At 43.6% G+C, this 21,572-nt stretch overlaps 1 protein-coding gene across 3 annotated transcripts in view; it reads right to left on the bottom strand.

Annotated features, from left to right (window-relative positions):
• Nucleotides 1-21,572, bottom strand: part of SLC29A2 (solute carrier family 29 member 2) — a 107,915-nt gene that overhangs the window by 61,231 nt on the left and 25,112 nt on the right. For all 3 annotated transcript variants that reach the window (XM_068261237.1, XM_068261234.1, XM_068261236.1), the window contains exons 2-3: nucleotides 20,452-20,535; nucleotides 4,340-4,421 (exon numbers count right to left, since the gene is read on the bottom strand). In XM_068261237.1, the coding sequence (XP_068117338.1) occupies nucleotides 4,340-4,421; nucleotides 20,452-20,480 (111 nt within the window). In that variant the 5' untranslated portion in view covers nucleotides 20,481-20,535. The remainder of the gene's footprint in view (nucleotides 1-4,339; nucleotides 4,422-20,451; nucleotides 20,536-21,572) is intronic.

Here is a 21,572-nt window from a genome sequence, read left to right as displayed (position 1 = left end):
GAAAAAATACAAACATACACTCACCTAAAGGATTATTAGGAACACCTGTTCAATTTCTCATTAATGCAATTATCTAATCAACCAATCACATGGCAGTTGCTTCAATGCATTTAGGGGTGTGGTCCTGGTCAAGACAATCTCCTGAACTCCAAACTGATTGTCAGAATGGGAAAGAAAGGTGATTTAAGCAATTTTTAGCATGGCATGGTTGTTGGTGCCAGATGGGCCGGTCTGAGTATTTCACAATCTGCTCAGTTACTGGGATTTTCACGCACAACCATTTCTAGGGTTTATAAAGAATGGTGTGAAAAGGGAAAAACATCCAGTATTCGGCAGTCCTGTGGGCGAAAAAATGCCTTATTGCTGCTAGAGATCAGAGGAGAATGGGCCGAATGATTCAAGCCGATAGAAGAGCAATGTTGACTGAAATAATCACTCGTTACAACCGAAGTATGCAGCAAAGCATTTGTGAAGCCACAACACGCACAACCTTGAGGAGGATGGGCTACAACAGCATAAGACCCCACCGGATACCACTCATCTCCACTACAAATAGGAAAAAGAGGCTACAATTTGCACGAGCTCACAAAAATTGGACAGTTGAAGAATGGAAAAATGTTGCCTGGTCTGATGAGTCTCAATAGTCAGAATTTGGCATAAACAGAATGAGAACATGGATCCATCATGCCTTGTTACCACTGTGCAGGCTGGTGGTGGTGGTGGTATAATGGTGTGTTTTCTTTGCACACTTTAGGCCCCTTAGTGCCAATTGGGCATCGTTTAAATGCCACGGGCTACCTGAGCATTGTTTCTGACCATGTCCATCCCTTCATGACCACCATGTACCCATCCTCTGATGGCTACTTCCAGCAGGATAATGCACCATGTCACAAAGCTTGAATCATTTCAAATTGGTTTCTTGAACATGACAATGAGTTCACTGTACTAAAATGGCCCCCACAGTCACCAGATCTCAACCCAATAGAGCATCTTTGGGATGTGATGGAACGGGAGCTTCGTGCCCTGGATGTGTATCCCACAAATCTCCATCAACTGCAAGTTGCTATCCTATCAATATGGGACAACATTTCTAAAGAATGCTTTCATCACCTTATCGAATCAATGCCACGTAGAATTGAGGCAGTTCTGAAGGCGAAAGGGGGTCATACACCGTATTAGTATGGTGTTCCTAATAATCCTTTAGGTGAGTGTAAGTAGACAAATACTTGCTCTGTTTCATAATATATGTATTGCTCTGTTCACGTTTTGATTTTAGTGATTTTTCTACAGTAAAAAAAGAGAAAATCCTTCTTAGCATTTCCCACTTTAACTGTGGCTATTTTTAAACCAATCCTGATGCAATTTCCTCCCTTACTCTGAAGCATTCTAAAAATAAAAAGTTATATACTTACCTTGGTAAAAGTCCAGAAGCTTCCTGGATCCTCTTAAGGGGCCCATCCATCTAGTGTTGTATGCAGGGGCGCAACTAGAAATCACTGGGCTCCCCGTGAAACTTTGTATCCCCCCCCCCTCCTTGCTTTCTGCACAGGTAAACTGAGAACTAATGCTATTCAATTGGCTAGTGCACATGTGTTTTCCCCATGAAGATAAAAACTGACAGCGGTGAAGCACTGGGAGCATTTTCTCTATCAATTACATTAGCTTCTGAGATAAAACGTGCATGTTTTCACACATACAGACACACATGGTGTGCAGAAAATGCATACAGAAAAATGCACACAAAAAACCGACAGACGAGTGTGCTCCCAGCCTCAGCTTATTACACTCACTCTGTCCATCGCCAATGGAGCAGACCTGGGTGTGCAGACTTCTCCAGCATCACTACAATACAGAGCACCTGGGGAGGGGTAGAGAGGTTGGGGGCGGTGCATTGTACACAAGAGCCTGCTGCACACTGAAGAGGGACTGTCTACAAAACTTTGTATGATTTGTAATCAGTGGCTGAGCAGATGCTGTCATTAGAACAATTGTGCAGAAAGCTTTTTCTCTCCGTGCCCTTAGTTGTCAGTCTCTCAGGACAGGAAAAACAAACTTCTCCCCCACAAGGCCCCCTGCGGATGCGTCCTTTGCAGGGTCTATTGTTACGCCCCTGGATGAATGGGCAGATAGACCATAAGACAGATCCCTCTCTGATCGAGTATGATTCATTTTCAGCAGGAAATCTATCCAGAATTAGCCTGGTGATGCCTCCTCCATCACCTGCCTGGCCACCCCCCAAGTGCACCAAGGGACCCAAATGACTTCTAGGGACTGGAAGAAGCACCAGATAAGTAAAACTACATTTCTTTTTTGGCCTTGCGAGTCCTTCAGTGTGTGTGTCGGGGGTCTCAGGGTTAATTACTTACCTGATCATCCGTCATTTAGTCAGTCAGCTGAGCACTCTGCCACCCTTGGAAATGCGTCCATGTTCTGCAGAGGCTCTGGCCACTCCCATCTGCATTGCCGCAACCCACCCCCAGCTCAGTAGCTGTGGCCTAACTGGTCGTTGCCAAGAAGGGGTGGAATGGAGGTTTCCAAAGAGCTTCAGAAACATGCCCGGGACTGCATTACTGAGGAGGTGGCGGAGTGTCACCTGCGTAACCAATTACAGGCGATCAGGTAAGTAATTAGCCCCGAAACACCCCCATCCTGCATCATTAAGACCAAGCCTGACACTGCAGGCTCTGTCTTTTATACTGGAAGTACTCTAAACTGTAAACAGCATTTTGCTGCAAATGCATTTGTGCGCTTTCCCACATATGCATTTTGCGTGCATTCTAATGCTTTTGCGGTTCGCATATATAAATCGCGTATGCTTTTTAATGCGTTTTGCATATGTTTTATGTAAATGACTAGGTAGTCAACAGGAAACGGAAATACATCATCAAACTTGTATTTAAAAAAAAAAACGCATATAAAAACGCATGCAAAATGCACTAAAACGCAATAGCCCTGCGTCACCATCGACCTTCATTATGTGCGTTTTAGAGGAGTTTTACAATAAATTGCAACAAAACATGCATTTGAAAAAACGCACATCGCAGGATGCAAACAGATGTGGTTTTTTTATGCAGCCCATTGACTTGCATAGCGTTTTCCACAACACTAGCATTTCTGCCTAGTGTGTTCCCGGTCTGAGAGTTTTTCTTGTCGTCCAATGATTTGCATTCCTTTTTCTATCATCATTATTTCTCTTTATGTGATGCAGTTACTGCATATTTCACCAGGTACAGGTTAATGTTTGAACAACCCTCTATCGCACCAATCTATTTGTTTTAATAAAACTCTGCTTAAAACAAACCTAGAATGAAAATACACTGATGAGATAAGTGTATCTACAGGTTTAACCCTAAATAGAACATCCCTGAAACCTCAGAGTCTTATTTTGGTTTAAAATGTTATAAGTCTAGGCTAAGGGGCCTCTTCCACGGCATTCATTCTAATCTGATTTTCAGAACGCATGCGGTCGTGACGCTGTCACTGGAATAATAGAAATCGTAGTGCTCTGTTTTCATTGCTGTTCCCATTCTGCAGTTTGATTTTTTCCCCCAAAAACAATTATTATCGTTGCTATTTTCATTGAGCGGCTGCGTTTGGGTGCCTGCGCACCGCCAAAAACAGGCCTCCACGGATTACCACGTTAGAACGAATGAATCCCCGTCTGGCAGTAGGCCAACAGGAAGTGACGCTCACTTCCTGTTGGGCAATTGATGACGTGCGCAGAAGCATATTTCTAAAATACACTCCTGCACATGTGCGACATTGAAAACTGCAGCGGGTTTTTTAAAGAAAGGCGCGTTGCCATAGACGTATATAACTACGCAGATCGCCACAGGAGCCGCACGGTAACGTAAGTATGGAAGCGTAACAGGGAACTTCCGGCGCAGTGTACCGCTGCGTGGGGAGTGTGAACTCCCCCATAGACTTTCATTGCCCCAGGGGGGGCGGAGCGGTAAATTTTTTGCGCCACCCCAGTGTGGAAGGGCCCTCTGGTTTACTGTGCAGTCACAGCTGTGCTCGCGCAGGTGCAGTTCGGCCACATACTTGCATGAAGAGGAGCCCAGCCACGATCAGAAATCCAACAAGCTGTTTTGGGATTTCTTTAAAGGGTTTGCGATCACCAGCGGTGGAGGCCAGGAGGATGTGGGAAGCCTCAGCAGATCTGGAGGCTTCTCTCTTCTCTGGACAGTACAGTGTCTGTTTTTTTTTTACCTTAGGGTTGCCGCGGGTCCACTTTGAATCAGGGTGTTTGGTTTACCGCTAGGTGAAACTTTGCTGGAATATTTATTGCATACAGAAATGACCAAAAATGTCTACACAATAAGTATGAGTCACTCACTGGAATGGCGGTGATAAAGAAGTTCCATGGCAGCAGAGTTCCCAGGCCCAAAATCAAGCATATAATCCTTACAAAGTTATACCTGAAAAGGACAAAAAAATGAAGTGAGCAACAAATACAAGTCAAGCTGGGCAAATACAGTTATAGACTGATGCTATGTACACACTATATTTTCCTCTTCACCTCAGTGATTGCCTCAGTGATGGCAAAACTCTAAAGTGTCTACCGCTTTTTCTTTGGATAGTAAATTACTTTGTTCAATGAAACAAACAAATGTTTTCTCACGTATCCAAAATGTTAAAAGAAATTCTTTATTTTACTATCATAAAATACACACTTATTTATTAAAGAGACTCTGTAACAAAATTTTGAGCCTTATTTCTTCTATTCTAAAAGTTCCTATACCTGTTCTGATCTGTCTTACTGCAGCCTTTTCTAGTTGCACTGTCTCTGTAATAAATCTTATCTTTTTTCCTCTGTCGTGTCTGTCAGGCAGAGGCTGGAATGTGTGGAATGTGCAGCACTGCATGTCATTGGCAGAAGCTATACACACCCTCTCCAAGCTCTGTATGAGTCAGAGACTGAGCTACTCTCAAGCCTATCACACTCTAGTTAGAAGCCATGTCTTTTGTTTGTAAACACTGCCTAAAAATGGCAATTACAAGCCAGGATTGCAGCAGGGAGTGACAGAAACAGCACAGAGGGGCACAGGGGAACATAATCAATAGAATGTTACGCTTTTTATTGTAAGAATATTAGAGTACAGATTCTCTTTAAAGCAGCAGGGAAAAAACATATATAAGTAGATAAGTACTTGTTCAACTTACATAACATATGTAATAAACTGTCCACATTTTGATTTCAGCGAATCTTATATAGTATATGAAGAGAAAACTGTTTCAGGCATTTTCCATCTTTGCTGCCTCTGTCTGAAGCCAATCCTGATGTAATTTCCTCCCTTACTCTGCACTGTCATATCTAGCTTGCTTTGTAAACACATGTGAGCACAGCATAGATCGTATTCCCGCAGCCTCTGCAGAGGGGTGAGGTTTATTTCTCTTCTCAGACTCCTATCTCACTGAACTGGCCTCAGCCAATCAGTGAGGAGCAGGAATGTAGGAGGGGAGATAACAAGCTTCCCTCTTATTTGCAAAGTACCAGAATAGAGTCAGGCTCCCTGACATAAGATTCATTACAGCAGAAAAACGTATGATTAGATTGGAATGCTTGCAATGCAGGGTCACGTTGTAGATTGCATAATAATCACAGAGCAGTGTGTAAATGGAATTCGATTTTATGGCTAACAATCCCACTTTAAATGCTATAAGTTGCAAGGTGGGCCATAGATAAGGTTTATTTCTCCAGCACATCCCACAAATGCTCTGTTTTTTTGAGATTTGTGTAATAGCAGCTCTACTGTGGATCTGGACCAGATAGGCTAGCTGTCACCCCATGCATGACACTGATCCTTGGGAACCAATGACCTTGTTGCCAGTTCACCTGTTGTCCTTCCTGCGACCACGTTTGGTACCAACTGCTGCATATCAGGAAACCACCCAGACCTGCCAGATACCCCGACCAAGCCTTCTAACCATTACAATTTGGTTGTTGTCAAAGTTTCTCAGATGCTGAAAGAGACTCTGAAGCGAGTCTAAATTCTCTTTTTTTAACTTGTATTCATTTTAAGCACCATAAGCCCTTCTAAACCGCCGCTATCCTGCGGCAAAACAAGGGGGTTATACCCCACAAATTCCCTCTGCAAAATCCACAACTTTCTTGGTTGTGGATTTTTGCTGCTCATGGAGGCAGAGCTTTGAGCTGCAACTCTGCCTCCATGCGCGTCAATCAGCCGCAGGGATCTCTGCCTCTCCCCACCCCTCTGAGTGAAGGAAAAAGCAGAGCTACTACAGCCCTAAGCTCTGCCTCAAGCAGGAAGCGCTCCCGGACACAAGAGAGGGGATTTGGGGGGTATAAACCCCTCGTTTTGCCACGGAATAGCGGCGGTTTAGCAGGGGTTATGGTGCTTAAAATGAATACAAGTTAAAAAAGAGAATTTAGACTCGCTTCAGAGTCTCTTTAAAGGACACCTGACCTGAGCAAGGCTACCTAAGGTAAGCAAAGAGGTATGTTCATCCTTGATCCCTATATCTCTGTGCAGTGTGCTTTCCTCTCCTTGTTCCCCCCTCAGTCCCCATAATCACTCCTTGAAAAATTTGACTTTTGGATAAAGTCAAATTTTCAGAGAGGAAGAGATTGGCTTGCAGTGATGTTAACTCCTATTACTCTACCATTCCCTACACTTAAGGGGAGTGAACGGGGTGGGGAAGAGGTAAAAATGGGGAAGTGCTAGGAGGGAACATTACAGCAAGCCTGACTCTTCCTGTTTGAAACTTTGATTTTAGCCAAAAGCCAAATTTTTCAAGGAGCGATCACAGAAACTGGGAGGAACGAGGAGAAAAACGCACAGTGGCCTCCTGGTCCAGCATGAACATTTTTCTTAGGTATGTAGCAAGGACAGAAAACAGAGACCCCAATAACGGGATAAGACTGTTAAAAAGAGGAGGTAGTTGTGGACTTACCTCCCCAGTAAGTAAACACAGAATTGGTTGATTTAATAGTAAACAGTGAAATTATTTATACACTCCACAATGCTTTGCACACATTTTGTCTTTCTCCATAACCTGGTTATACTATATACTACACTATATTGGGCTCTCGGTGTCCCTTTCTGTTTTCCTCTGACAAGTGTATTTTTCTTAGGTAGCTTTGATTTGAGTGAGGTGTCTTTTAAGGCCCAGTGCACACCATGCCTAGCATTTTTTGGAGCGTTTTTGTGTAGCAGATTACAAATATTGTTACAGTAAAAGCTGTTACTGAACAACTTCTGTAACAAAAATGCCTGGAAAACCGCTCTGATCTAGCGTTTTCCAGAGCAGTTTCAGCTTTTGCTATACTTTACATTGAGGCAGAAACGCTTCTGCAAACCGCAAAAGTGCTGCAGGACCCACGTTTGCGGTTTGCTAACAACCTCAAACCGCTGGTGTGTACATCCCTTTGAAATACATTAGCCAACCGTTTTCACAGGCGGAAGCGGTTTGGAAAACGCTACAAAAACCGCTCGGTGTGCACCAGGCCTAAGACCTTTTTACCACAAGGGGCTGGTGTCCACAAGTGTCATTCGGCTGTAATTACATGCAGCCGAATGCCAGCATTTGGTAACATGTGTCACGTTTGAAATTGCATTACCTGGCGGCGAACAAACGTCACATGTGAGCAACAGCAGTGTTCAGATGTAACTCTATGAGGGGTGGCCTGTCCAGCGCCCCCTTGCTAGAAAACACCCTGCCGGTGGGGGGGAGCAGCTGACAGGTGGTGAATTCACAGTCTTCAGCTGTTCATGGAGAAGAGGCCTAAAGCTGGCCACTAACGGTCCAATTTCTAGCGAAAAATCGTTAGAGGGATCAGAAATTCTAATCGGATTGGTTGTAAATAATCTCCATTGGTGGACACAATCGATCATGAACGAGTGAAAAAAATGTCGAACGAAAATTTGGATTTTCTTGGTGGTCGTGATAGATAGGAAGCAAAGATTGGTTAGTTGATGGTGTAGTGAACGATTTTTCGTCCGATCAGAATTTCTGATCGCTCGAACGATTTTTGCTAGAAATTGAACAGTTAGTGGCCACCTTAAGCCTGATGATTTTTCATATTTCCAGCACATTAAAGAACTGACTGCTCACTTGCTTCCTAATACTGTATAGCTCACCATCTGGCAGGCACCACTGTAATGATCACTGTTAAGGTGGTTAAATACACGGCTCAAGGTAAGGGCCCAGTATGAAATCTAGTTAAAACATCCACTGAATCTATCTGACTGATCCAGTACAACCCTATAGGCCGTCAATCTGCTCTCGACCCACTGCCAGGTGAAATGTTCCGTCCGGAGCGATTGACTGATAAAAAATTGATAGAATGATCGATCGAGCCACTCGCTGCATTAACTTCTAGCATATTCGATAAGTATACAGCCACTGTGAGGAGGTTGAGCTCTGAAAATGTAGCATACTTTCTAGCATTAGGAATGTGCTACAAGAACACTAACTTGCTGTGTAGTGGCTGGGAGGGGTTAAAGCAGATTATTCTCAGTGGGACTGAGGCAGAGCCTGCAAAATTTTGCGGTAACATTTTTATAGATGCTCATTTAGCAGTACAATGTACGATTTCTCATGAACTCTGGCTTGAAAATTCTGACTTTCAGCTTTCATAATATTTTTAGATAAACAATGGAAAGAGATCTTCTATATAAAGCTGTATTTCATTTTTAAAAAATACTGTAATATACTTTAATCATAATGTTTAATGCAGCATGCAGACATATTTGCAACTGTCACACTTCAAAGGCCTATTTATATGGTGAGGATGACAAAACCTGCTTAGTACACATTCATAAAACCCCAGTCAGGGCTTGTTCACACTTCAGGCGTTTTCGGCTTTTTTCGGCCGCCTGCGGTTTTTTAAAAAATGCCCCCCCCCGACCACGTGGCCAATAAATGTCTATGAGAAGGTTCATATCAGCGAGGGTCATTCGCGGTGCGGCTAGGAAAGTGATGCATGTTCCATTTTCAGTGCGATTCCGCATCAATGGAAGGTATAGGAAAATCGACGAAGGCGTACAAAGACGCGCATTAAGGCTATCGCGTTTTTAAAGGGGTTCTTCCGCGAATGAGGAAAAAAATAAAAAGTGGTTTATGCATAAACTATTAAACATCCTTCTAAAATAGTGTAAAAAGTTTTTTTTTTTTAAACTAATGGTTTCATCAATATAACATGTATTGTAAATAGTGACGTATGAAGGACTGGGAGGCTAATCCATTTGTTGGGGGTGTTTTTTTTTTTTTTTTTACTTTCTTTTCACAAACATAACTCCTGCCTAAGTAGTTTTCAGTGGTATAACCCACTTCTAGCAGGAATTGCTGTTATAGCCCTAAAGGTGGCCATACATGGTACAATTTTTCAATTAGATAATTTAGTTTGATTATTCCGTTAGATCGAATATAAAAAATTTTCCAGCATGTCCGATCATTTGTCCTGAAAAAACGAGATAATCGTTCGAATTTCTTGATCGAAAAAAAAAAAATTCAACTTTCATTCAATTTGATCATTTAGATCGAATAAACGGGAAAATCGAACGTTTTTATTGTACCGTGTATGGCCACTATAAAGGCTGAGCTCAGCTGATCTGCTGAATATGTGTTTACATTGTTGCTAGGTAACCAGAGGCCGTGCAGAGACTCGTTTGTGAAAAGAGTCATAAGGTGCTGGGAAAATGAATCAGTCCCATCTACACCATATGATTCTTTGTCAGATTCGATTCAATTTAAATTTGATTCAATCTGACATGTCCGATTCATGATTCAATTCAAATTGAATGAAGGACAACTGAAGTGAGAGGATACGGAGGCTGCTAAATTTATTTATTTTTAAACAATGGCTGCTTTGCTGATCCTCTGCCTCTAATACTATAGATCCTTAACAAACATGATTGAAGTCTGACTGGAAAAGCCACATGCCTGTTTCAGGTGTGTGATGCAGACACTACTGTAGCCAAAAAGATCAGCAGGACTGCCAGGCAGCTGGGATGGTTTAAAAGGCACTAAATATGGCAGCCTCCATATGCTTCTCACCTTAGGTTCTCTTTAACCACTTAATGACGAGCTGACTTATAAAAATGTCCTGCTAGAGCCTCTTAACGGCTCCAGTTTTTATAAGTCAGACAGTGCTGCTGCCGCTGTGCATGTGCCTGTGAAAATAGTGGAAAAAAACCACCAAAGAAAAAAATACAACTTTATTTCCAAATTGTCACCATACTTTTTACTAGGGACATAATTAAAATGTTGTGATAACCAGGACAAATGGGCAGATAAAATGTGTGGGTTTTATGTACAGTAGCAGTGTTTATATTAAAACTATAGGGGATGAAATTGGAGAAATAGTGTATTTTTTTTCCTTGTTTTTCCCTTTAAAATGCATAGAAAATAAGGTAATTACTGAAAACAGATATCAACTCCAAAAAGCCCAATTGGTGGTGAAAAAAACAAGATATAGATCATTTCATTGTAATTAGTAGTGATTAAGCTATTGGCAAGTGAAAGGGATGAGCACTGAAAGGTGAAAATCACTCTTGTCCATTAGGGTAAAAACGCCTTTGGGGTGAAGTGGTTAAAGTAATTTAATGAGGTCCTGACCAATAAGCACATGGTCCACACTACAGAAGTATACTCAGTGTTTGCAGATGTTATGCACACCTAAGCGAGGGGGTTTGTGCAGAGTCAATGTATAACTGCACAGGGCGTGAGAAAGGCATCAGAGCACATTATTCAAGCTGAGATCAGCAGACTGCAGTTATTGTATTATGAAAGCGGCTGTCCACCAACGGGGGATCAAGCAAAGGTCGGCGCCCCTGGGTGTGGGTGCTGCTGTTCTAGGCACTGACATAACAGCTTGGCCACCTGGAAGCTATTCTGGCAAAAAGCTGCAATATGGGACTAGTACTGTAGCCCCTCCCAGCTTTGTAAACAAGGAGGTCGGTCAACCTTCCAATTTGATCATTTATCGAATCAGAGGAGAATTGAGCATACGCCATTCTGCTCTGATCCATGCAAATTGGCTCATATCTGTCTGAATTGATAACATTTCTCGATCGAGCAGGATGGAAAATATCGCTAAATGGTAAAGGAATCGCCTAATGTTCACATGGTTTCGACTGACACAGAACCGATTTTTGGTTTCAGAGCATGGAGGCACAACATTGTGGAGATCGATTAGTGAAGGAGAATGGCCAGGATCTCGCTTGCAGTGTGTGGACCACCAGACGATTTACTTTCGATCGACCATACTGTTTTCGATCGTCCAATAAAGTTGATTGCTATATCTCTCGATGAAAAATCGAGTAATGGATGGGCACCTTAGAGAGGATCACCAGAGTAAATAAAATCCGGCAGCTGCAAGCAGTGATGAGCAACGGATCAAATCCAAATGAGTTTCATTTGTTTAATTAATGCAGCTGAGCGGGTGGGTGAGGGGGGGGGGGGGTTGTGTTAAACTTACCCAGCAGCCGTCCTCTTTCATCCGGCCCATGGCGCCTTACACGCTGCATCACGTGACTACAAACACTTCCTCCTTCAACCCAAAAGGAGGAAGTGTTTGTAATAATGTGACTGCGGCTTGGAGCGCAGCGTGGGAGGCGCCGTTGGAAGGATGAAAGAAGACGGCTGCTGAGTAAGTTTAACACAACCCCCCGCCCCCCTCACCCACCCGCACAGCTGCATTAATTATCCGGATAAAATCTGAATGAAACTTATTCGAATTTCATCTGTTGCTCATCACTGCCTGCAAGTAAAAGAAAGCTGTACTTACCAGAGAAGTCTTGTCCCGCGAAGCGGTCCCGAAGTCCCTGCATCACCTGATCTCCGGCACCTGGCCCCGCCTCCTCTCTCTCTGCAGAGAAAAACACCAAGCTAGTTACTACAGTAAACAGCTTGGCGGTTTTCTCCAGGGAGAGAGAGGAGGCGGGGCCAGGCACCAGAAGTCGGATGATGCAGGGACTTTGGGACGGCATTACGGGACAAGGCTTCTCGGGTAAATATAACTTTCTTTTGCTTGCAGGCTGCCGGATTTTCTTATTTACTCTAGAGGTCCTCTTTAATGTGACACAGCCACTCAGCGGCCAGTATACAGCTGAGACTTCTGTCAATTTGAACAAATCTCCCGGGGATCTGCAGATTTCCCACCCCAAAGCTGATTGATTTTGGACAGTTTATTGAATTAAGCTGTGTTTAGATGTGGTGGTAATCTGAATTGATAGGACAGAAGAAGGAGCAATAAGGGACTGATGCCTGCAGCTGTGTACTGTATCGATTGGTACAATGCTGGTGGGGGCAGCAGTTCCATCGATTTTTCATCAAAATTAATGTTGAAATCCAGGTTACATAAAAGGACGCACAGCGGTAAAACCATTGCTACTAGAAAAGCAAGCTTAAACTAGCCATACACTGGCAGACTTTCTCCCGATGTGCCCCAAATATAGATCCCTCCATGATCAGAGAGGAGCTATCGCTGCCGCACAATGCACATCGATTTTTAATACATTTCAGCATGAAATGTATAAAAAAAAACATGGCTGTGGAGCTGGTACAAAAATCATCGACTCCAACTCTTTTGTGAGTATATATTCACATTGAATTTGTTTCCTCCATTTGGACTTTAAAGGGACTCTGATCAACCAACAAAAAACTGTCCTGTCTGATCGGTAATGTTGATTTTTATTCCATCAGTTTTTCAATACAGTAAAGCTGTACAGTTTTGACAAGCTGATAGAATAAAAAGTAACCTCATGCAGAATGGTGTGCTAACCTACTTAGGACATATCGTATTTAAAGTGGATATGAGATAAACTTTTACTCATTGCATAATTGTGTTCCTTTCATATAGTTTATAGGGCATTCCTCAAACCAAATACCTTTTTGGTTTTGTTTTAATACTCTAATTCCCTATAAACTAAACAAGCCTCGCCCACAGCTTTTTCAGAGAGCCTTGGCACTGTAGCAAGGGCTTATGGGGGAGCTCAGTCTCGGCAGGGGGGAGGAGGAGGTTACTAGCCAGAGATTTCAGAGGCAGAGGGGAGGAGGGAGGAGGAGAGCAGAGTGAATTTGTCACAGGCAGAGAGCTGGAGATGCTATCAGCTTTGACTGTGTGTAATGTGACAAACAGAACATGGCTGCCTTCATTGTATCACAGGAATAAATAATCTTAAACTATTTAAGCTGTTTGCAGCTAGATTTGCTGTGTAAACCATCTAAACTTTAGATAAGATATATAGACAAGTTACTTGTTATGCTGGGTACACACGGTGCGTTCCCGATTGATTCCCGGCCGCTCGATTATTTCCGACATGTCCGATTCGCGTTTCGATGGATCGTTAGGTCGATTTGGCATACTTTACATGAGAATCGACCTTACAATCATCGAAACGCGCTCGGAAATAATCGAGCGGCCGGGAATTGAGCGGGGCATCGAGTGCGGGAACGCACCGTGTGTACCCAGCATTATAGTTAGTTTTTCATCTCAGATCCGCTTTAAGAAACAGAAGTTTGGCTGGCTACCCTGGCTATGCACTTAGTGACCTTTCTGAAACAGAGTACAACACCCTACCCCACTTGTGATCAGTAATGTTGGTCAATTACTGCAAGTGATCGAATCTGCAGAGGTATGTCTTGTATTGTATGGACACCTTTAGAACGGGCAATACATTGTTTGCTAACTCTGGCTGCTATCGATCTGCAGATGGCCATCCTTAGTGTAAGTAGAGTGAAACAGCTTGTACTTTACATATTGGAGTTGACATGCCCGTATCTTAAAAAGGAATAAAATACGACTATAATTGGTAATATTATTCACTTTTCCATAAAGTACCAACACAAAAGATGAGGGTGAAAAACACCCACAGGTGCACTAGCTTTCTTTAATATATACAGTAATTTGGTGTGGTGATCACCTTGTTATTAAGTGCATTTAGGATAATCTCAAAAAACTTTATTTATATAGAACAGAAAAGTGTGCACAAGAACTGTATTAAATTAGACCGGCCTCTGTTGGACCAAAACAAATAAAACCCACAATTTGGAGAGCTGCTTCCTGGCTTAGGGCTGGAACCCACAAGAGCGTTTTTTTGAGCATTTTGGCAGCGCTGCGATACGCTAGCGTTTTGCCAAAACGCTCAGCTGATGTTAATGGATGGGGCAACTTCCACAGGAGCGTTTGCGTTTCCCAGAAACGCAAACGCAGGACATGCAGCATTTTGGGAGCGTTAGCGCTTCAATGTAAAGTATTGAAACGCTAGCAGAAACGCTCAGCAAAACCTAAACTGAGCGGTTCTGCTAGCGTTTTGCGGTTCAGCACACTGTAACAAAATGAAAAATAATTCACAGGACCAATCAGGATAAAAACGCAAAACGCAAAACGCTAGGCACCCGCTGGGGAAAAAAATACAATGTTGCAAAACACAACCCAAAACGCGCATGAATCCGCTTGCAAACCGCTCAGACAAAACGCTAGCGGTTGCGGTTTGCGTTTGCGGTTTTCAGTGGGTTCCAGGCCTTACAGATGTTTTGTGGCAGCAGCAGTATTGAGATGAAGCTCTGGGAGCAGACAGATATTACATGGACATGTTGCTCAATATCAGGACCTTAATTTGCATTTAAGCACACCTAATGGAGACCTGAACTGAAGTAACCTGATGGGATAAAATTGTGTATGTGCTTTCCCAATCCTGCATGGAAGAAGCCGGGAGCACACTGTGCATGCTGTCATGACTACATCAAATACATGCACAGTGCGCTCCCATCCGCGGACGTGTGCTGTAAGATGCACGCAGCCCAGACAGCACCTGCGCAGTAAAGCCTGACTTTGGCGATCCTGAAGAGGGTTCCGGGGGGCTTTTAGGCCTGGAACCCACTGAAAACAGCAAACGCAAAACGCTACCGCTAGAGTTTTGTCTGAGCGGTTTGCAAGCGGATTCATGCGCGTTTGCGGTCGCGTTTTGCAACATTGTATTTTTTTGCTCAGCGGTTGTGTAGCGTTTTGCGTTTTGATCCTGATTGGTCCTGTGAATTATTTTTAATTTTGTTACAGTGTGCTGAACCACAAAACGCTAGCAAAACCGCTCAGTTTAAGTTTTGCTGAGCATTTCTGCTAGCGTTTCAATACTTTACATTGAAGCGCTAACGCTCCCAAAATGCTGCATGTCCTGCGTTTGCGTTTCTGGGAAACGCAAACGCTCCTGTGGAAGTTGCCCCATCCATTAACATCAGCTGAGCGTTTTGGCAAAACGCTAGCATATTGCAGCGCTGCCAAAATGCTCAAAAAAACGCTCTTGTGGGTTCCAGCCCTTAGGTAAGATAGGGGGCAGAGAAGAGAACGGGGGAGCCATGGGCATCAGGACAGCTGACATTATATGCCTGCTCCACCTTTTCCTCATTCTTCATTCGGCTCTGGTATCCTTTAACCTCTTGAGGACTGCAGGGCTAAACCCCCATAGTGACCAGGCCATTTTGAGTAAAATAGGCCACTGCACTTTAAGGCCAAGCTGCAGGGACGCACAACACAGCACACAAGTGATCCCCCCTCCCGTTTTCTCCCCACCAACAGAGCTCTCTGTTGGTGGGGTCTGATCGCTCCCCCCATGTTTATTTTTTTTCATAAATATTTTCGTTTGTGTTTTTAAAAAAAAAAGGCTGTTTCTTTAAACCCCCTCCCTTCCTCCCTCCCCACAGCCAGCCAATTACGATGATCGGCTGTCTTAGGCTTCTGCCTATGAGAGTCGATCGCTCTCTTGTCCCACAGGGGGACAGCGCTGCACAGTCTAAATAGACGGCGATCACGCCGTCTAACAGTCTCCCGAGTGGCAATAGCCGCTAGAGAGTAGAGAGTGAAGGCAGGGCGGAACTCCGCCCACCAAGCAGCAGATGAGCGCGCAACCTGCGCGCGATCTCCTGCAAAACAGAGCCCCAGGACTTTACACCAATTGGCGTTAGGCGGTCCTGGGGCTGCCGCCGTGGCCACGCCCATCGGCGTGACGCGGTCGGAAAAAGGTTAAATAGTGCACATTGCTTGGCTGTCCTGTTGATCCTCTGCCTTTAATACTTTAAGCCAGAGACAGTGAACAAGCATGCAGAAGATCAGATGTCAAAAATCTGACAAGATTAGGTGCATGCTTGTTTCAGGTGTGTGATTTAGACCCTAGTGACCAGAAAGAGCAGCAGGACTGCCAGGCAAATATTATAGTTTAACGCAGACAAGAACTTCCTCTCTGCTCTAAAAGATACGCAACAGCATAATAACCTTTAAAGAAAAACGTTTCTTTGTGACAGCTTATACAAATCCTGCAATAAATTTGCAGTGTGTCTACTTTCTGCTTTCATGGAAGCAGACATAGTGTTAACATCCTGTGCTTACAAATTAGCTGCTCTGCCGAGGCAGCCAGCTGACACGGTGGAGAGATCAAATTACAACTTGTCATTAGACACAAATGAGAGGGAATTAAACAGGCTAAACTCTCTAAATACATACAGGGAGCATTTCTGTATGCTTTCCTTCTGTCCTGTGCAGGAGTTCAGGTCCACTTTAAAAGGTAATAATATGGCAGCTTACATAGGTCACACACCTCGGGTTCCCTTTAAAGTGGACCTGAACTCTTGCACAGGACAGAAGGAAAACAGAGAAATGCACCCTGTATGTATTTAGAGAGTTTAGCTTGTCTAATTCCCCCTCATCTGTGTCTAATGACAAGTTATAATTTGATCTCTCCCCTGTTGACACAGCTGACACAGATCAAACGCTGAGCGATCAAATTACAACTTGTCATTAGACACAAATGGGGAGGAATTAAACAGACTAAACTCTCTAAACACACACAGGGCGCATTTCTATATGTTTTCCTTCTGTCCTGTGCAAGAGTTCAGGTTCACTTTAAAAAGTTATATTTTGATCTCTCCCCTGTATCAACTGACTGCCATGGCAGATATGGCAGAGGCTCATTTGACAGCACAGGATGGTAGCAATATGTCTACTTCCACGAAAGCAGGAAGTAGAAATAGTGCAGATTTATTTCAGGATTTGTAACAGCTGTAACAAAGAATTTTTTTTCTTTAAAGGTTATTATGCTGTAGCGTATTTTTTAGAGCAGAGAGGAAGTTCTGAGTTCAGGTCCGCACAGGTGACATGAAATGTGTAATAGCTATAGATCTCCAGCTGCAGTTCCACTAATAATATCCAACCTGGTGGACAAAAACTGCATCAGACTGAGGAGTCGTATGCTGGGTGCACACGTTGCGATTTCCCGTCCATTTTGCATATTAAGTATGCAAAATCGACTGCTGTATCCATCGAAACCCGACCGAACATGTTGGAAATAATCGAATCGACCCTGTGAATCGCGCGGGAAATCGCAACGTGTGTATCCAGCATTACAGACGCTGGTCTTTGTAAACCCCCCTTCCCCAAACACACACACAGCGCATTTGTGTCCTGCTCCCTAAGCCTGAAACAGTCATACACCCTCTACTGCCTGTTCACATGGGGCTTCTGTCTGCGTCTCAATTAGCCGATGCTAAAGACGTTTCTGAAAAGTGTTTGGCATAGCATTGCATTTTGTGCCCCCCTAAGGGGATATGGAAGGAAGCGCTGAACTTAGCTGATGAAAGGAACTACATGTATGTAGCATCCAGGACGGCAGGTTGTAGCGTGAGGATTTATACGAACGATGTGAAAAGCCGTAATTGTTGTTTAAAAAGCACTTTCATTCATCTGAATGGACAGAGCTTGAAGGACAAACGCTGCAACCGCCGTGTTTTGACGCCTGAGTGAACTGTTCCTTACAGAGTTAGAAGTTAGTTTCCTGCAGTGAGAGAATTAAAAAAAAACAATAGCCCAAAAAATTAACTTGGCCATTTGCTATTCACCCGAGTTATGTTGGGCACAAAAAAGAGATACCAGTAAAGAAGTCAGACTGTCAGCTGAAATGATCACAAACTACTGCTATCACTGATAGAAGCCTAAAGCCCCATCTACACCATACAATTTTTTGTCCGATTCAATTCAATTCATTCGATTCAATCCAACATGTCCAATCGGGATTCGATTCAATTTGCCATTGCAAAAAAATGGCAAATTGAATCAAATCGAATCCCGATCAGACATGTCGGATTGAATCAAATCGAATCAATGAATCGAATCGGACAAAGAATTGTATGGTGTAGATAGGACTTTTGGTCTTCACTGCAAAGAAATGTATCCTTGCTTGGCCACAGGTATTTTCTGACAAGCAGCGTGCATATCACGGCTCAAGAACTGCTCCACAACATCCCGAAATACAGATGTGAACTGAGGCAAGGAATTAAGTGTATCCCCGGCATCATTACAGAATGTACTTTCTTATCAGCAACAGTGTTTTCGGAGTACTCCCTGTGACCGATAACATCATCTAAGCTAACCCTTGGCTTAAATATTTGTTAGGAGAGCCCAAAATAGAATATGAACACTTTCCAAATATACATTATTGTACCAGTGTCTTTATTTGGTGTACACCATTGTCTGTATTATTATGTACCCCATGTTTGTTTCTTACTTTTTTCAGCACCACAGAATATGTTGCTGCTTTATAAACCAATAATAATAATAGCCACTTATGATTTTAACCCCTTCAAAACCAACTGTCTCTGGCTCCTTAAGGACCAGAGATTGCTGGTTTAAAAGAACAGCATCACATAGCACTGACCCGCTGCTACCGCCGTTCACGCCAGATTCCCGTCGCTGTAGCCTCCTTGCTTTGCCGTTCCTGTGACGGCAGAGCTCCCTGAGCCGGTCAAGCGCCAATTTCATTAGCTCCTGACTCTGTCATCAATTTGAGTCAATCTGATTGGCTCACAGCAATCACGGGGTCAGGAGCCAATTAAATCGGCTCCTGACCAGCTCAGGGAGCTCTGCCATCATATCGACAGCAGAGCGAGGGGGTTGCAGCAGCGACAGAGCAGCATGATGGGGGTTGGGGTGGATTGAAATCTATGACCTGGCAGAGATAACAGGTGCAAAGCAGGGCGTCGATTTTAATCAGCACGGTCTGGAAGAGGTCAAATAACTAAAAATACTAAGGTTGTTTAAAGTGGTTTAAAACTCAGAATTTCCTCTTTGCTCTAAAAGATTATTTACAGCATAAAATCTACTACCACAAAAACAAAGTTTGTAGCAGAACATCATTCAAACAGTTAAACATAGCACTTTGTTCTTTAATGGAAAGCTCCTTGCTTTCCAGCTGCATCTGAAGAGGTGATAACATTATCTTTTGTTTACATTCCTTTGCCAGATACATTTAGTAAACATTAGCAAACTTTCAAAACTGAGCTGTACTGAGCTGAGGAGCAGAAAGAGCTGAGAAGTGATCACTAGATAGATTTTTTAATATATAAACAAAGCAGCTATGCAATAAAATGTAATGGCAGCTTTCAGAGCAGATAAACTGTACTTTGGGAATTTGCAATTTGTAGATAGACAATATTACTTGTGCACAAAAGCAGATTGGTAATAAAAACGTAGGAAAACATTTCTATTGAATGCTATGTCAGAGTTTTCTATTAAAGGTGGCCACTAATGGTCCAATTTTTAGCAAAGAATTGTTCGAGTGATCAGATAACTGTAAGCGGGTTAGAAAAAAATAAACTCCGTTGATCTTCCCGATTGACTGCGAACGTTTGTAAAAGCGATTGTTTGAAAGCAATTTCTCAACTGGAAAAACGTTAGTGGACACCTTTACAGGTTGTAACTCTCTATGCTTATCATACAGCAGAGTAACCAAGCAGCTCAGGGTGACCCAAACCACTAGGAATGTATAGGGGGATAAAAGAGACCAAAAAGCCCTCCTACTAATAAGCAATGCTAGGTGAAATCCACTGACAAGCCCAAGCCCCCCTGACCCCAGCTCACGCCCCCCTGACCCCAGCTCAAGCCCTCCGGGGGTACATGTAGTGTTTGTGAAGAACCTAGCATATAATCAATACAAATCACCCAAATGAATACACTGCAGGGACAGAAAGGGTTACACAGACCTCAATTTCCATTCCTCCCCCCATGCTAAGTCATACAACATTTAAATGCAAGACACTATTTCCGGATGGAGCTTTCCCATCAATACCTAGTCATCTAACACTTCCAGAGCGACATGAGGAGCCACAGGCTGCCTGTATAGAGGGATCTCCACACAACCCCCAACACAGAGATCCCAGCTGTAGAAGGGAATTAGACACGCAGTTTGTCCTTCAATACAAGGTACCTATAGAACTGGTTTATCTAGTACTTCTCACTTCCCACAGTCACGTCACACAGAGCTGCCTGTATCCTGAGAGGGGTATAGAGTCCGGGAAACGTGATGGAAAAGGATATGAAAGTGCATTTTCTAGAGGAACACGTTATACTGTGGGATAGAAGGCTAGCAGTGAGGGACAGAAGTAGCAGAGGGGAGTCGTGACAGGGAAACAGCCAAAGCTACACAGATCGTCACTTACTTGTCCTGTGGTTGATCCATGTGAGACATCTTACGACTTCTGTTCCTTGGATGCTCTGGAGTCTTGATTAATAAACTGTGCAGGCTGTCAGGAGAGGAGGAGAAGAAGCCGTCACGGGGATGTCTCCTAAACCCTGGCAGAGACAGTAATAGGTCTAGCTTTGCCCAGCTCCTCCCCACGTATTTGCCTACAAAATAATTCCTTCTGCAATGCCTGCCCTCCTCCCTTACCTCTTCTGCTTCTGCCCAAATCCCATCCTGTGCTGCCCAATTACTCCTTCTGTATGAAGCCATCTCTGCCCATTATCCTGCACCATCCCTCTCACGATTCCCATTCTTCTCTCAGGTCACTGTCCTGAGTCCCTTCCCCTCACCTTTACCTTCTCACCAACTCCACCTGTCCACAACCTGTCCCCAGTGCCTCCCCTCCCCCTTTCTCACGCCAGCTTACTTCTATCAGTATCTGTGAGGTAAATTTCCCACAATTAAAGGAAGGAGCATTTAACACATTTGCATTCTTCAACACACACTTCAGATAAGGCGGGGTATTGTGCTGCGCTGGTGGATTAATAATCAGCTTAACAAATGAATTTGAGCAGCTTAATTAACAAACAAGCCAGCTCTGTTTTTCCAAGTAAAAGTTGTTTACTGAACTCACGGTTGGTTTTTCGCCCCGAGGACATAACTGAGGGCTCCTAAGGATGCAACAAACTGGAATTTCACAAGTAGTATGCAATTCCACCCTGTCCACTCTCACATATTATTATCCTGAGACAACTCTTTCTGCTGTCTAGTCATAAAAGAGATGACAAAATAATGATAAATACCTGCAGGCCCCTTTCACACTGGCGCGCTGCATTACCCTTTTTTTGCCGCAGGGTAACGCTACGCCAATGAAAGTCTATGGGGAATTTCATACCTGGCGCTTTGCAATGTGCCGGGAGTGCCTGATTTGCCACAAAACCAACAGCACGTTGTTGGGTTTTAAAAATGTTATGTCTTTGAATTGCGGCGCACATACGCGGAAGCGTACAGGGCCAGGACATCCCAGGAGGCAAAGGAGGACAGCGCGGAAGCAATAAGCCTGGAGGGGGCTGGAAGAAGCCCCAGGCGTGTATATTT

Source organism: Hyperolius riggenbachi, chromosome 11 (assembly GCF_040937935.1).
Source record: "Hyperolius riggenbachi isolate aHypRig1 chromosome 11, aHypRig1.pri, whole genome shotgun sequence".
Lineage (NCBI taxonomy): Eukaryota > Metazoa > Chordata > Amphibia > Anura > Hyperoliidae > Hyperolius > Hyperolius riggenbachi.
This window is presented reverse-complemented; position numbering and strand designations above follow the sequence as displayed.